Below are 16,647 nucleotides of genomic sequence, written 5' to 3'. Positions count from 1 at the left end.
CTTTTCATGTGTTTGTTAGCCATTTGCATGTCTTCCTTGGAGAAATGTCTGTTTAGTTCTTTGGCTCGTTTTTTGATTGGGTCATTTATTTTTCTGGAATTGAGCTGCAGGAGTTGCTTGTATATTTTTGAGATTAATTCTTTGTCAGTTGCTTAATTTGCCTCTCTTTTCTCCATTCTGAAGGCTGTCTTTTCACCTTGCTTATAGTTTCCTTCTTTGTGCAAAAGCTTTTAAGTTTAATTAGGTCCCGTTTCAGAGAAGGCAACGGCAATCCACTCCAGTACTCTTGCCTGGAAGAGGGCAAGACGGAGGAGCTGGTGGGCTGCAGTCCATGGGGTCTCTCAGAGTTGGGCACGACTGAGCGACTTCACTTTCACTTTTCACTTTCATGCACTGGAGAAGGAAATGGCAACCCACTCCAGTATTCTTGCCTGGAGAATCCCAGGGACAGAGGAGCATAGTGGGCTACCGTCTATGGGGTCGCACAGAGTCGGACACGACTGAAGCGACTTAGCAGCAGCAGCAGCAGCAGGTCCCATTTGTTTATTTTTGCTTTTATTTCCATTACTCTGGGAGGTGGGTCATAGAGGTGATTTATCTCAGAGAGTGTTTTGCCTATGTTTTCCTCTAGGAGTTTTATAGTTTCTGGTCTTACATTTAGATCTTTAATCTATTTTGAGTTTATTTTTGTGTATGGTGTTAGGAAGTGTTCTAGTTTCATTCTTTTACAAGTGATTGACCAGTTTTCCCAGCACCACTTTTTAAAGAGATTGACTTTTCTCCAGAAATTTTGTTTATATATTTGAAAATGAATCAGTTTTCCAGGCATGTAAGTTAATTCCATATTAATGATGGTACCATCTTTGTTATTAGTAAATTTTATATGCTGTATTTTTCAAAGAAATGTGTGCATTTAACTTTTTTGTCACATGAAGTACAGTAGCAAAATACTACAGTGTTATTGTGGGTTTATTTAGAGGATATATTTGTTAATTGTACACTGATCAAGGTGGAGCATATTGAAAGTTCAATTGTATCCTTTCAATTACTATTAAAAAGAAAAGTGGTGAAATTGCTTGATAGTTCCAATTAAAGTGGAATAAGCATATATAATGCTGTCTATCCTACTGATTACACCTAAAATCATTGAACATAACATGTTGTGTAGTTATGGGAAGATTTTGAAAATAGTAGTAAGCAGACGAGAATGGAAATCCAAATTTGAAGAAAGATACAGTAGTGAATTTCCTTGTTTTTCTGTTTCCTCTCACATATCGCTGTTTAGATTCAAGGTAGTCTGCATCCCAGAACTGAAGCTTTTTCAGGAAGTAACATGTGAGGAAATTTTTTTTTCCATATCCTGTCTCTAAGTAACACTGCACTCCTGTGGCAGTGGTGGGAACAACAGCCACTGTACAGCTGCCTAAAGCTCTCAGAGAGAATGAGATGACAGAGAATTAGTATAGAAGGTCCAAAGAATTTTTTAAATGTAAATAACAGAAAATCAATAATTTTAAAAGAACAGAGCTTTAGAAACTGTGGTACAATAGAAAAATATCTAATATACATGTCATTTGGTGACTGAAAGATATGCACAACCTAATAGTTGAGAATTATGTCTTATTTGGCAGACAAAACTGAGGACTTAAATCTGGGACAAGCCTCTCAGATAGCTCTGAGAGACTGCTCTGAAGAGGTAAGGGAGGAGCCAGGACATATAAGAATTTTTGCAACAAAGACCAGGCAGTAGGAACATCAAAAGATAAAAGAAAACCAGGCATCTCTAGTTAATGATGTAGTGCTTTTCTATGTATGTGAAGATGAAAAGTCTGGGCTTATTGAATCTTTCCTTTGACATACACCTCAGCTATCTGGGGCCTGTGCTGTCTTCTCAGGGTTCACCACTTGAGGGTGGTTATAGTGGCTCATGGCTTGGTGGCAGGCATCCTGTTTCTATCCGAGTTTCCTCAGGGCTCACTGGAGGGGCAGCTATATGTGATGGCTTGATGGCTGCAGTAGCCTTTGTATACTGAGATGGCAGGCACAATATTTTCATTGACACATTAAAATTATAGTAGGAGAGGGAAAAGATTAATGCAGAAAAAAATGAAGAAATATGTCTTAAAATTCCCCAAATTTGGCAAAACATAATTTACAAATTTAAGAAGCTCAAGAAAATCACACCCAAATACATTGTAGTTAAATTACTAAAACCAAGGATAATTTTTCACCAGAAGTTTTGCTCTAAAAGAAATGGTAGATGAAGTTATTCAGGCAGAAAAGAAATGACACCAGAGAAAAATTTGGAACTTCATAAAAGGACAAGGAGCAACAGAAATGGTAAATATCTGGATAAATGTAACAGACTGTTTTTCTCTTGGGTTGATTGAAATATGGTTGAAATAAAAAATTATAATGTCTTATGGGATCTCCAATGTATGTTGATGTATAAACATGACAACTGCAATATAAAGGAAGAATTTAAAGGAAACCAAATGTTTATAAGGCTCATAAATTTCACTTGAAGTAAAATTTTAATCTAAGTAGACTATGAGAAGTGAAGTATGTATATTGTAATCTCTAGAAAAACACCAAAAAAAAAAAAACCCAACTGTACAAATGTGCAGTATTCAAGTAAGAAAGAATGCAGGAACAAGGAAACAGGAATAAAAGAGGAAGGAAAGAGACTTCTAGTTTCAGCTCTGATGGTATAACAAAGCTAGAAGTCATCACTTCTTTTTTTTTTCTTTTTTTTTTTTAATTTTTAAAGAGCTTTTATTTATTTTTGGTTAGGCCACATGGCGTGTGAGATCTTAGTTCCTCAACCAGGGATCAAACCTATGCCCCCTGCAGTGGAAGCACAGAGTCTTAACCAGTGAACCATCACTCCTGATCTTACAAGAGCTGCCACCAACCTGAAATCTGGAGTGAGGCAAATCCAGAGACTTGCAGCAAAGATGAGCTTACAAAGTTGAGAGCAGAAGCCACTGGAGCCATACATCATTAGGACATTTAAATGATAATATTGTTAAGTTTCTGGAGGCTGAGTATGGACTTGCATGAGAGTGTAAAACTTGTGAGAGCAAGTATTAGGAATCAAAAGAAAATGGTAAACGTAAAAAAAAAAAAATACTGTAACAGAAATAAATGTTTTGATGGGTTCATCAACAGATTGGACAGAACACAGGAAGGTATCAATGAGGCTGAAGATTGGTCGATAGAAACGGTCTAAATTGAAGTACAATGAGAAAAAAGAATGGAAAGAAACCCAGAATAGAACATCCAAGGATTATGGGACAGTTTTGAAAAGTGTAACATACAGCATAATTGGAATACCAGAAGGAAAAGTAAAAGCAGCAAAAGAAATTTTTGAAGTGATAATGGCAGAGAAAGTGTTACAAAATTAATGATGAACATCAAAATACAGGCCCAGGAAGCCTAGTTTGAAAGTATCAAGCAAAGTAAATACCAAAATAACTACACTTGGGCACATCACTAAATACTGCAGGAAACCAAAGACTAAAAGAGTCTTGAAAGAAGTCAGAGGAGATGGAAAAAAACTTACTTGAAGAATCACAGAATAAGAATTATGGCAGGCTTCTCATCACTATGCAGGCAAGAAGAGAGGGCAGTAAAATATTTAAGAGGAGAAAGAAAAAAACCCACTAACCTATAATTAATTTTATATCCAGTGAAATTATCCTTCAAAAGTGAAGGACAGAGACTCTCTCAGACAAACAAAAATGAAGGCTATTCATTGCCAGCAGATCTGTCTTGCAAAAATTGTAAAAGTTCTTCATGGAGAACGAAAATTACATAGGTTAGAAATTTGAATGTACATAAAGAAAGGAAAAGTATTGGATAAAAAGTGAAGGTAAAATAAAAATCTTTTCTTATTCATCATTGCTCTAAAAGGTAACTGTATAATAATGGTAACAATATACAGGCTGATTATAGCATATGGCTAAGGGAGATGAATGACAGCAGTGTCAAAGGGCTAAGAGAAAGGACTTGGGAATACACTGTTATAACGTAGCTGCACTACAAATGAAGCAATATACTGTTATTTAAAGATGGACTTAATTCAGTTAAAAATGTATATTGCAAACTAGGACAACAACTAAAAAATTCTGAAAAGAAGTATAATTGATGTGTTGAGAGGAGATTAAAATTGTATAAAACATCAAATAAATTCAGAGGAAGCAGAAAAATAGGGGAAAAAAAGAAAAGTGCTACAAGAAGTAGGAAACAGTTACAAACAACAGTGAATATTAATCTATTTCAACAGTCACTTTAAATATGAATGGTATAAATACATCAAAAGAGATTGTCAGAGTGGATTAAAAAACAAGACCCTCATGTATAAAAAAAGAAGACCCAGCTATGTGTTGCTTGTAAGAAATTCACTTTAAATACAAGAAATCAGGTAAAAAAGTGTCAGGTTGTTATATTTCTCTCTCTTGGATCTTGTCTCCTCCTAACAAAGATTTGGAAGGCTGGACCACTTGTAGCTGAAAGAGGCAGGATTTTTATTAAGCACGCAGCAGGCGGTGTTCCTAGGACAAGCTAGTTACAGCTTAGTTACAGGTCAACTGGGCAGCAGGCTACCACGAGGCAAGGGCACAGTGGCCCAGGAGGCAGCTCCATGTCTTCTTGGCTCCCCCTTTTATACTTTTTGTCTCCTCCCTATGGTTCCTGATTGGTTACACTGTATGCAAAATAGGGGATGGGTACCAGTGTTCACCTGATTGGTTACAGCCAGGACTAGTCACAGGAGAGGGTGTGTTTTCCCAGTTTAGGTCCTATGCAAGTAGGGGTTGGTACCAGCATTCACCTGACTGGTTATATCCATGACCACAGGTTCTCATTCAAGTTCTTGATTTCCCCTTTTATACGCTTGTTCTCCATTTGTGTGATTCCACTATCTTGGAATCCCTTTTTTTTTTTATCTACCTGACAAAAGAAAATGAAAGGAGAAAAGATATGCCATTTTATCGCTAACCAAAAGTTACTTGGATTACCTATATTACCTTTAGGCAAAGATATTTTAGAACAATGAAAATTATGAGGAATACAAAGGGACATTATATAATGATTTGGTGGTCAGTTCTCCAAGTTTTAACAATTCTAAAAATTAGCTTTTAACAACAGAGTGTCAAAATACATGAGGCAAAAGCAGATAGAATTGAAAGGAAAAATAGACAGATGCACTATTACAGTTGGAAACTTAGATCCCTGTTTTGATACTTGATACTTGATATGCCAAGCAGGCGTAAAATCAGTAAGTATGTTGATGACCTGAACAACACTATCAATTAGTCAACTTGATCTAATAACATGTATAGAATATGCCAACAACATATTTAACAGAATGTAGATTTTGTTATTTCAACAGAATCTACATTCTTCTCCAACTTGCATGGAAAATTCACCAAGATACAGCACATTATGGGCTGTATACCACACCTTGAAAGTTTAAAAAATAGTACTCATGCAAAGTATATTTGTAGATCACAATGGAACTGAATGAAAAACTGATTATAAAAAGTAAGCTAGAAAAATTTCCAAATACTTGGAAGTTAATTACAGACCATACGTCTAAGTAACACATGGGTCAAAAGACAAGGTCTTGAGAAATTAAAAAAAAACTTTTGAACTAATTTTTTATTATGAAAATACAACTTAACAAAATTTGGGGGATTTAGAAAAAGCAGTACTTAGAAGGCAATTTATAACCTTGAATGCATGCACTGGAAAAAGTAATCATCTACATTCACTAAAGATGGCATATAAGCATATGAAAAGATGCTTAACTTTATTTGTTACTAAGGATTTGAAAGTTAAACAACAATGAGATACCACTGTACATCTTTTAGAATAGAATGATTAAACACACACACACACACAGAAAATTCCTGACAAGAATGCAGAGCAATAGGAACTTTTTAGTGATTCAGTTCAGTTCAGTCGCTCAGTCGTGTCCAACTCTTTGCGACCCATGGACCGGAGCACGTCAGGCCTCGCTGTGCATCACCAACTCCCGGAGTTTACCCAAACTCATGTCCATTGAGTTGGTGATGCCATCCAACCATCTCATCCTCTGTTGTCCCTTTCTCCCCCTGCCCTCAGTCTTTCCCAGCATCAGGGTCTTTTCAAATGAGTCAGCTCTTCGCATCAGGTGGCCAAAGTATTGGAGTTTCAGCTTCAACATCGGTCCTTCCAATGAACACCCAGGACTGATCTCCTTTAGGATGGACTGGTTGGGTCTCCTTGCAGTCCAAGGAACTCTCAAGAGTCTTCTCCAACACCACAGTTCAAAAACATCAGTTCTTCAGTGCTCAGCTTTCTTTATAGTCCACCTCTCACATTCTTACATGACTACTGGAGAAACCATGGCCTTGACTAGACGGACTTTTGTTGGGAAAGTAATGTCTCTGCTTTTTAATATGCTGTCTAGGTTGGTCATAACTTTCCTTCCAAGGAGCAAGCCTCTTTCAATTTCATGGCTGCAGTCACCATCTGCAGTGATTTTGGAGCCCAAAAAAATGAAGTCAGCCACTGTTTCCCCATCTGTTTGCCATGAAGTGATAGGACCAGTTGCCATGATCTTCGTTTTCTGAATGTTGAGCTTTAAGCCAACTTTTTCACTCTCCTTTTTCGCTTTCATCAAGAGGCTCTTTAGTTCTTCTTCACTTTCTGCCATAAGGGTGGTGTCATCTGAATATCTGAGGTTATTGATGTTTCTCCCAGCAATCTTGATGCCAGCTTGTGGTTCTTCCAGCCAAGAGTTTCTCATGATGTACTCTGCATATAAGTTAAATACCAGAGTGACAATATACAGCCTTGATGTACTCCTTTTCCTATTTGGAATCAGTCTGTTGTTCCATGTCCACTTCTAACTGTTGCTTCTTGACCTGCATACAGATTTCTCAAGAGGCAGGTCAGGTGATCTGGTATTCCCATCTCTTTCAGAATTTTCCAGTCTATTGTGATCCACACAGTCAAAGGCTTTGGCATAGTCAATAAAGCAGAAATAGATGTTTTTTTGGACAGTTCTTGCTTTTTTGATGATCCAGTGGATTTTGGCAATTTGGCCTCTGGTTCCTCTGCCTTTTCTAAAACCAGCTTGATCATCTGGAAGTTCATTTTTATTGCTAGTAGTAATGAAAAGTGGTATAGCCATTTTGGCAATTTCTTGGAAAGCTAAACATAGTCGTTCTACAATCTAGCAGTCACACTCCTGGGAACTTATTACAGAGATTTAAATACTATGTTCACACAACAACCTGCACATGAAAGATGATGGCAGTGTTATTCATGATTGCTGAAAACTAGAAGCAACCAAAATATCCTTCAGTAGGTAAATGTATAAACAAGCTGTGGTATATCCATATAATGGAAAATTATTCAATGATTATTAACAAATGAACTATAAAGGCACAAAAAGATATGTACAAATTTTAAATGCATATTGCTAAGTGATTACAGTCTGAGAGATTCTATGGAGTATGATTTGAGTTAAATGACATTCTGGAAAAGGCAAATTTCTGGTAATTATAAAAAAAAAAGTCAGGAGGTGCCAAAGATAGGGATGCATTGGAGATTTATTAATACTAAGGTGGTAGTTTATTCTGTATGATGCATAATTGTGGATACATGACAGTATGTATTTATTCAAACCTATAGCTTTTGAAGTACAAAGAGTAAACTTTAATATATGCAAAATTAAAAAAAATCATTTAGTAGGTTGAGGAATCCAAGAATGAAAGGCAGAATGTGAGAAAACATTCTAACTGTATTACAAATGTGTGAAACAGCTTCACTAAACATGACACAGTAGGTGCTGACCTAAGTAAATTTGGAAGTAAGTAGAGTCTCTAATAGCAGAGGCTAAAGAAACTGCATAGTAGTGTACTCTAGTTGATAAAGTTGTTTCCCATGGGGATAACGTTTTTAACTGGATCAGATTCACAATGCTGGTGTTGCCATGTGTGTATACTGAAATTAAGTAAGTAAATGGATGGCACATGGTTGAAGCCAAGTTTCTCACTATTGGAGAGGGAGTTTTCAGGTAAGCAAGGGAAGAAGCTAAAATGAATTGTAGAGTAATGAATTAGAGTTAGCAGTACCAGGAAGAATTTATGTTTATCTTACTTTAGATGTAGGTGGTTACATATAGAAATATTTTTTAAAATGGATATACATATATGTTAGTATTCACATACATTTCTCTCTTTCACAGCTAAGAGGGCTTGGAAGCAACAACATCCCAGTAGCCGTAAGCGCACCTAGTTTGAAATTCTTGATTTCTAATACTCTTCTCTAGTAAAGGAAGTAGGGCTTATTGGAGAAATGACTGATTTGGGGACTGGAGCAGTAAGTACAGAAAATGAGCATGGCCCATTTTATAGTGACTTAGCAGCAGCGGCAGCATTTTATAGTGGTAGAAAATAAGTAAGTGCTCAAATACACATGCATGCACATGTGTGTATGCACACATGATTACGTATCAAAAGACATAGAGGCAATTGAGTTTCCAGTGCTCAAAGCTTGAGTAATTTTAACAACAAAATAATGTAGTATTGGATTAGGGCCCAAAATATAGAATAAATATCCATGAGTTCATGTTGATGTTAATAAATGATTAAATAAATAAATAGGCAGAAGAGATACATTTCCCAGGCAGAATTCCACTATGCCTTCAATGAGATAGTATAACTCCCTATTCTTGAAGTGCCCTGGGCATAGTGAGTTTATTTCAGAGAGTACAGTATGGAAAGAAACGGGGAAAAGTAATTATAAGTGAAGTCACCTGATAAGAACTACTTCAGCCAGGTGATCAATGCTTCCAGGTCAGTATCCACAGTGATAAGCCTTGTTGATAGTATATAGCTTTGATATGATATAAATGCAACTTTGCTTCTTTTGTCCTCTTCTTATTAAGAACCATAACCCTAGCTAATCATTAAAAAAAAAATCACACAAATACCAACAGAGGTATACTCTACAACATACCTGACCAAAACTGAAAATTGTCAAGGTCATCAAAGCAAGGAGAGTTTGAGAAACCATCACAGCCAAGAAGTGCCTAAAGAGACTTGAACACTAAATGTAATGCGGTATCCTAGAGGAGATCCTGGAACAGGAAAGGACATTAGGTAAAAACTGAAAAAGGAAATCTGAGTAAACTTTGGACTTTAGTAACAATAAGGTATTAATATTGGTTTATTAACTGTACAAATCTACCATGTTAATGTGAGATGTTAATAATAATGGAGACTGATGTTGGGTATATGGTATCTCTCTGTACTAGTATCTTAGCAATTTTTTCTGTAAATCTAAAATTATTCTAAAATAAGTTTCAGTTCGGTTCAGTTCAGTCACTCAGTCGTGTCCGACTCTTTGCGACCCCGTGAATCGCAGCACGCCAGGCCTCCCTGTCCATCACCAACTCCCGGAGTTCACTCAGACTCACGTCCATCGAGTCAGCGATGCCATCCAGCCATCTCATCCTCCATCGTCCCCTTCTCCTCCTGCCCCCAATCCCTCCCAGCATCAGAGTCTTTTCCAATGAGTCAACTCTTCCCATGAGATGGCCAAAGTACTGGAGTTTCAGCTTCAGCATCATTCCTTCCAAAGAAATCTCAGGGCTGATCTCCTTCAGAATGGACTGGTTGGATCTCCTTGCAGTCCAAGGGACTCTCAAGAGTCTTCTCCAACACCACAGTTCAAAAGCATCAATTCTTCGGCGCTCAGCCTTCTTCACAGTCCAGCTCTCACATCCATACATGACCACAGGAAAAACCAGAGCCTTGACTAGATGGACCTTTGTTGGCAAAGTAATGTCTCTGCTTTTTAATATGCTATCTAGGTTGGTCATAACTTTCCTTCCAAGGAGTAAGCGTCTTTTAATTTCATGGCTGCAGTCACCATCTGCAGTGATTTTGGAGCCCAGAAAAACAAAGTCTGACACTGTTTCCCTATCTATTTGCCATGAAGTGATGGGATCAGATGCCATGATCTTCATTTTCTGAATGTTTGAATATTAGTAACTGTGATCCACCATATTAGCAGACTAAAGAAGGCTAAAGCCATATGATCAAACCAACACATGTGAAAAACCATTTGATAAAATTATCCTTTTTATATAAAAGCACTCAGCTAACTAGGATTACAAGTGAAGTTCTTTATCTCAGTACGGAGCATGTACAAAAAATTTCTACAGTTGACATCAAAATTAATGATGAGAAACTGAACCCTTTGTTCCTAAGATTGGGAATAAGGCAAGAACGTTCAGTCTTACCACTTGTTTAATGTGTTCCTGGAAGTCCTAGCCAGTACAGTATGGCAAGAAAAGTAAATAACAAAGGAATTAAAAAGGAAAAATAAACCAAACTGTATCTGTTCAAAGGTAACAATTTTCTACAAAGAAAATCTCAAGCAATCTACAAAAGGAAAAGATTCCTAAAGCTTAATAAGTGAGTTTAGCCAGGTTCCAGTACACAAGGTTAGCATACAAAAATAAGTCATATTTCAATATACTAGCAATGAACAGTTGCAAACATCTTTCAGAGTACCACTTATAATAGCTCCAATTAAAGAGCAGTAAGTACTCAGGTATGCTGCTGCTGCTAAGGCGCTTCAGTCGTGTCCGACTCTGTGCAACCCCACAGATGGCAGCCCACCAGGCTCCGCCCTCCCTGGGATTCTCCAGGCAAGAACACTGGAGTGGGTTGCCATTTCCTTCTCCAATGCATGAAAAGTGAAAAGTGAAAGTGAAGTCGCTCAGTCGTGTTCAACTCTATGCGACCCCATAGACAGCAGCCTACCAGGCTCCTCTATTCCATGGGATTTTCCAGGCAAGAGTACTGGAGTGGGTTGCCATTGCTTTCTCCATACTTAGGTATAAGACTGACAAAATATGTACAGGATGTGTATGCTGAAAAATATAAAACATTGATGAAGGAAACCAAAGGCCCTGAAAAATGAGATACGATATGATCATGGATTGAAAGACTCAACCTATTGTTATCATTTCTCTCAATAAACAATCTCAATTAAGTTCTAGCAACATTATTTTTGTAGACATGGACAAACTTTTAAAATTTATATAGAGAAGTTAAGAAATTATAATAGCCAAAACAATTTACAAAAAAATGTTGAAAGATTCATACAATCAGTTTGAAGACTTACTTAAAAGATACAGTACCCAACACAGTATCCCACTGATGAAAGAACTGGCACATAGGTCAGTAGAACAATGTAGAAAATCTAGAATAGACCTACACAGTTATGGGTAACTGATTTTTGACAAAGGTGCAAAGGCAATTTGATTGTACATGTATATATAAATTGTGGTAAATCCATACAGTGGAGTACTAGTCAATAAAAAATTAGTAAGCTATTGAAAAACACAACATGGATGAACCTCAGTTGTTATGCTGTGCTAAATGCAATCAGCCAGTCTTAAATAGTTGAATTCACTTATAAAAGGTATGAATCCATTTTGGGAAAGGCAAAACTATTACTCTAAAACCTTTATTTGTATAGCAGGGGTCATGGTCATATCATTTGCCCTCTGCCTGCAGCAGATATATTATTTACATATCAAATATGCTTCCATGTTTTTTTTTTTAAATTTAACCTTCAAACTCTAAAGTATATAGTTCTACTTGGCCCCAACATGATTATAAACATAAATGTGGACAGTGAAATTGCATGGCTATAAGGTCACCATCTGAATGAACATTTTCTCGTAGCAGAATCTCAGACTCTGGAAACTATTTCCATCTCCTACTAGCTGTTAATCTCTACTTCCCTACCCTTGTTTGAAAAAGTCTTTACTGTGGAAATCATTTTGTCAGTACAGATAGCCTTGATGGGGTCTCTCAGAGTCAGACACGACTGAAGCAACTTAGCAGCAGCAGCAGCAGGAAGCAGAGGACATAGGTGACTTTTGGCAAGTCACTTAATATTTATAAGTTTGTTTTCTAATCTTAAAATAAGGATAATAATACCTGTCCTGTTTGCTTCTTTTGAAATCAGTGGAAACCATTTTATATGTTGTAAAAGGTTTTTGTAAATGTAAGGTATCATCATTACTATTATTTAACATCAGAAATAAAGCAATATTTTGTGATATGGCAATCAAAGGAGGTTCAACTCTGAAAATTATTATGAATTTTAGAATTAATGCAGAATGAATAATAAAGATTTTATAACTTCTAGGTTGATTACTCGCTAGTTTTATTATCGTAGTGAAAGGGTTAGTCGCTTAGTCATGTCAGACTCTTCGTGACCCCATGGTCTGTCCATGGGATTTTCCAGGTGAGAATGCTGGAGTGGTTTGCCTTCTCTTCTCCAGGAGATCTTCCCGACCCAGGGATCAAACCCAAGTCTCCAGCAATGCAGGCAGGTTCTTTACCATCTGAGCTACCAGGGAAGCCCTGGTATAGTTTATTATCATACATTATTTAAACTATTAATAGAATATAAGATATGTTGTTACAGCAAGTTTTGGGTAGATGGCTAGACATCTTAGCACAAATTCAGGTTATGAAGATACTATCAGGGTAACAAGCAAAATACTTCTTAAGATTAATTTAAATTATGAAGAAATTCAGTTTTAGTTAAAGCTGTAGTTATTTCCTTCTAGCAGTAGATGACAGTAGTGTTCTTTGTAGTAAGAATCAAATTGCCTAAGTACTTATATAACAACAGCTTCCTGGTCACATTACCATATATAGAAATACTGCTGGAAGGACTAAAGATTTTACTTTCTATAAGGACTTTTTAACAGATAAAAAAGAGTTTTATTGAAGAAAAAGGATAAATTTTAAATGTTGAAGATTACTCCTTTCTCTGCTTCCTCCACCTCCTCCCCCACTTTCCTATGGAAATTTTGTTATAAAGTTTATACATTGCTTTAAATAAATTAATCTGAGTGTTATAATTAGAAATCTGGAATATTTGTACGAAACTCCAGCAATGTTGGATATGTCTAGCTAGACGTGTTAAAAACAGATATTTTGGGCTGAAATATTAGAATTAGCTTATACTTTTGGCAAGGGAATACTGTGAGTGTAATATTTTGGGGAGGTTCATATGTCAGAGATGAGTGATTGCAAGGAGTGGCTGGAAGAAGGGAAAAGAAGTTATTTTAGAAATCCACATTTGCACTAATAAAAATGAAACTCAAAGAATGAATAAAATTTTGTAACAGATTAAATAGAGAAGTTAAATGACATTACTTCCATTGCTGTTGTCTCTATATATGAACAGCTAGGTGGTTGTTGGATAATTTACAAATATGATCCTATCATAAGTAAAATATTTTCAAGTGTTTGATTCTACTTAGACCTTTAACTTATTAAAAATGAATGAATACTTTTATATGTATATTTATTATGTTTGAGACATAAATTTATAAACAAATTTTAACATAAAATTCCAAGATTATTGGAAACAGCAGGGAGAGCAGTTTATTTTTCCAGGAAATGTGTGGGAAACATTACCATGAAGAGGTGACATCTTTGCGGAGCCTTGAGGATGAATAGAATTTATCCCAAGAAAGCAAGTGAAAGATTCAGGAATTTTATCCACTTTACACCCATTAAGAGACAGCTCATAGTCTGCTAAGCTAAGTCACTTCTGTCGTGTCTGACTCTGTGCTACCCCATAGACGGCAGCCCACCAGGCTCCCCTGTCCTTGGGATTCTCAAGGCAAGAACACTGGAGTGGGTTTCCATTTTCTTCTCCAATGCATGAAAGTGAAAAGGGAAAGTGAAGTCGCTTAGTCGTGTCCGACTCTTCACTACCCCATGGACTGCAGCCTACCAGGCTCCTCCATCCATGGGATTTTCCAGGCAAGAGTACTGGAGTAGGGTGCCATTGCCTTCTCTGATAATCTATAGATGTTTATTAAAGACTGTAGACACCTGTTGATGGTGTGTTTTGTGTAAAGTTGGTTGTTAATAAAGAAATTATCTATTATATACACACATTTCTCAGAAAGCTACAATTTAAGAAGTTTGGTCTTGTAGATATTGTTGCCTGTTTGTTTAAATTGATACTAATTTTATTGCACAAAATAAGATGTACACAAATGAGCTCTTACTTGGCAAAATGCATTAGTCAGTGTTTGCTTTGTATGCATGTGTGTGTGTGTGTGTGTGGTATCCTAATTTGATTACATATTATTCCTTTTTATTCTGCTTGTCATTATTGTTTCTATTTTGTTTGCTAAGCAGTAGGCAGGAAATCATAAGATTTTTTGATAGATTACTTTTTTATAATTTATTTTTTAATTGAAGAATAATTGCTTTACAGAATTTTGTTGTTTTCTGTCAAACCTCAACATGAATCAGCCATAAGTATACACATATTCCCTCCCTCTTGAGTCTCCCTCCCATCTCCCATTTGATTTTTTTTTTTTAAAGATCTTTCCTTTCGCTCCTTCCTCCCCCCTTATCATCCTTTAATAAAAATGTCACAAGGCAAGTACCCAGAATCATTTTTAAATGTCACAGGTTACTTTTTTGTGCAAATGGACAGTTTACTTTTAACTGAAGGAGCTGTTTCAAAGTGAGATCCCTAAATCAAGACGTCAGGTAAAAGCAATCCTCAGTGTCAAGTCTAGAAATTAACATATCTCAGTCAACTAGAAGGATTTTTTTCCTCTCAATTGAAATTTCTTGCTGTGACTGATTTTATATATTTTAAATCAATATTTTTTCAAATCATAGAATGTTTTAAAATGTACTGCTGATGTCCACTTGTCAGCAAATTATGTTTGGTAAGCAAAGAATCCCAGGGACAGAGGAGCCTAGTGGGCTGCCGTCTATGGGGTCACACAGAGTCGGATATGACTGAAGCGACTTAGCAGCAGCAGCAGCAACTACCATACTAAGTTTTTGTAATTTCTGTATGTATTAGATTTAAGTCAGTGAGTTAGCAATGTTGAGGTTTTTTTAATTATAGTTCACATTTTTTTCATTAAAAGTTATGTTTGTTTTTTAATGTTTTGCAATATCTGTTCCATATCAGTTTTCAATGAAAAGTTAACTGTTTATAAGGATCTATAAAGTCTATACTAGTCTGTATTAGCTGATTTGCTGGGGGGAAAAAACCATACAACCTTTTAAACTTATTATATTCGGAGAGTGGTTTGACCTTCAGTTATTTGTATAGGGTTGTAATGTATGTTTAAATAGTTTTTCTTTTAAAAAAATTTTTCAGCTTATTATTTATATTTAAAGCTTTATATTTAATGTTCTCATTAACCTGTGTATTAGTATTAAAACACTCAAACATAGACCTTTTAGGATGATATTGCAAGTCTTTAAAATCTTCATCTCTAGTTGGACAGTTTTAAGGCTCAGTAATGTGCTGTTTTATATTAACAGGAAACAGAACAGCAGTAGTGGTTTGAATACCCTGCAAACAGGAAGTTTGACACATGCATAGCTCTTAGCTTCTGTGTAAGTAGTTGTTGAGCTCCTTCTGGAAATATTTTCAGTTACGATAAGTTAAGTGTAAATACACATGAATGGCAGCTTACAGAGAAGTACCCTGTAACCAATATACAGGTACTACTGCTCTTCAGAAATTGGAAGGTTTTGCTAGCCGATTATTTCATAGACACTCCAAAGGTACTGCACATGATCAGAAAACAGCTCTGGAAAATGACAGCCTTCATTTCTCTGAACATACTGCCTTATGGGACAGATCAAGTAAGTTTTGTTTTTGTTTTTTGATGATACATTGTAACTAGAAGCTAAAATACTAATTGGAGTTTTAGAATCACTCAGAGAACTATGGGGGTGTTTTTTAGTTGTCTTTTTTGTAATTTGCACAAATATATTTGGCAAGGTAAAGTTGAAAAAAATCCACAAAACTTGATTATAAATTGAGCTGAATCATATAGTTCATGGTTTCGTTTTAAATACAATCAGTTAAATTGAGTATCAGTGGGAAAATTTTCTGCAAGATTTTAATTTCTAGTGTGTATTATAGTTTTGTTTCTATTTTTTTGTTTTTATGTAAAAGTAAAATGCCTACATTTAAGAGAGATAGTTTATTTTTTTTAATGTCATACATTTTAAGCCTTAAAATTCAAAAGGGGATAAAAGACCCCTTGAATTTATAATTAAATTTTTATTATGTTTGCCATATTTTATTTTTAAATGCATGTGTAAAAGTTAGTTTAACAAGCAGGATTTATAATATGAAGGCATACTATGATTACTCTATGTATTCTATGTGAAATCTTACATTTATAACATTAAAAATATCAGAAGCTTTCTTAGTGGAGGGTACTTGTTTATGCATGCATCACATTCTTTCCAGACATGGTGAAGTGTTTGGACTTACTGCTTGGCTGAAATGGTGATACGTAATGATTTTTTTGTGACATGCAGTTTTTAAAGGATACATTTCAATTATAAACAATACCAGTGCTGCCTTTCCACATCTCACCTTGGACCTTCCTCAAAGTATTTTTGTCACTCTGATTAAAGGAACAATAGAATTACTCTTGGTACTTTTTAGTGTCTTTGATCACCAAATAGCACTAGGTTTTGCCTCTTTCTGTTTATATACTCCATAGCAGTTAAGGAGGAAAACTCAGCTAAAAAAGCAACAACAGAA

At 35.9% G+C, this 16,647-nt stretch overlaps 1 protein-coding gene across 3 annotated transcripts in view; it reads left to right on the top strand.

Moving 5' to 3' along the window:
• PRKACB (protein kinase cAMP-activated catalytic subunit beta) overlaps positions 1 to 16,647 on the top strand; it is a 148,656-nt gene that overhangs the window by 37,621 nt on the left and 94,388 nt on the right. The window contains exons 1-2 of one of the 3 annotated variants that reach the window (XM_055585349.1): positions 15,405 to 15,479; positions 15,588 to 15,731. The exons of 1 other annotated variant lie outside the window; for it this stretch is intronic. In XM_055585349.1, coding sequence (XP_055441324.1) covers position 15,731 — 1 coding nt within the window. In that variant the 5' untranslated portion in view covers positions 15,405 to 15,479; positions 15,588 to 15,730. Of the gene's footprint in view, positions 1 to 15,404; positions 15,480 to 15,521; positions 15,732 to 16,647 lie in introns of those variants that run through there. One more of the 3 variants, XM_055585347.1, reaches the window with a different exon arrangement.

Source organism: Bubalus kerabau, chromosome 6, assembly GCF_029407905.1.
Source record: "Bubalus kerabau isolate K-KA32 ecotype Philippines breed swamp buffalo chromosome 6, PCC_UOA_SB_1v2, whole genome shotgun sequence".
Classification (NCBI taxonomy): Eukaryota; Metazoa; Chordata; class Mammalia; order Artiodactyla; family Bovidae; genus Bubalus; species Bubalus kerabau.
This window is presented reverse-complemented; position numbering and strand designations above follow the sequence as displayed.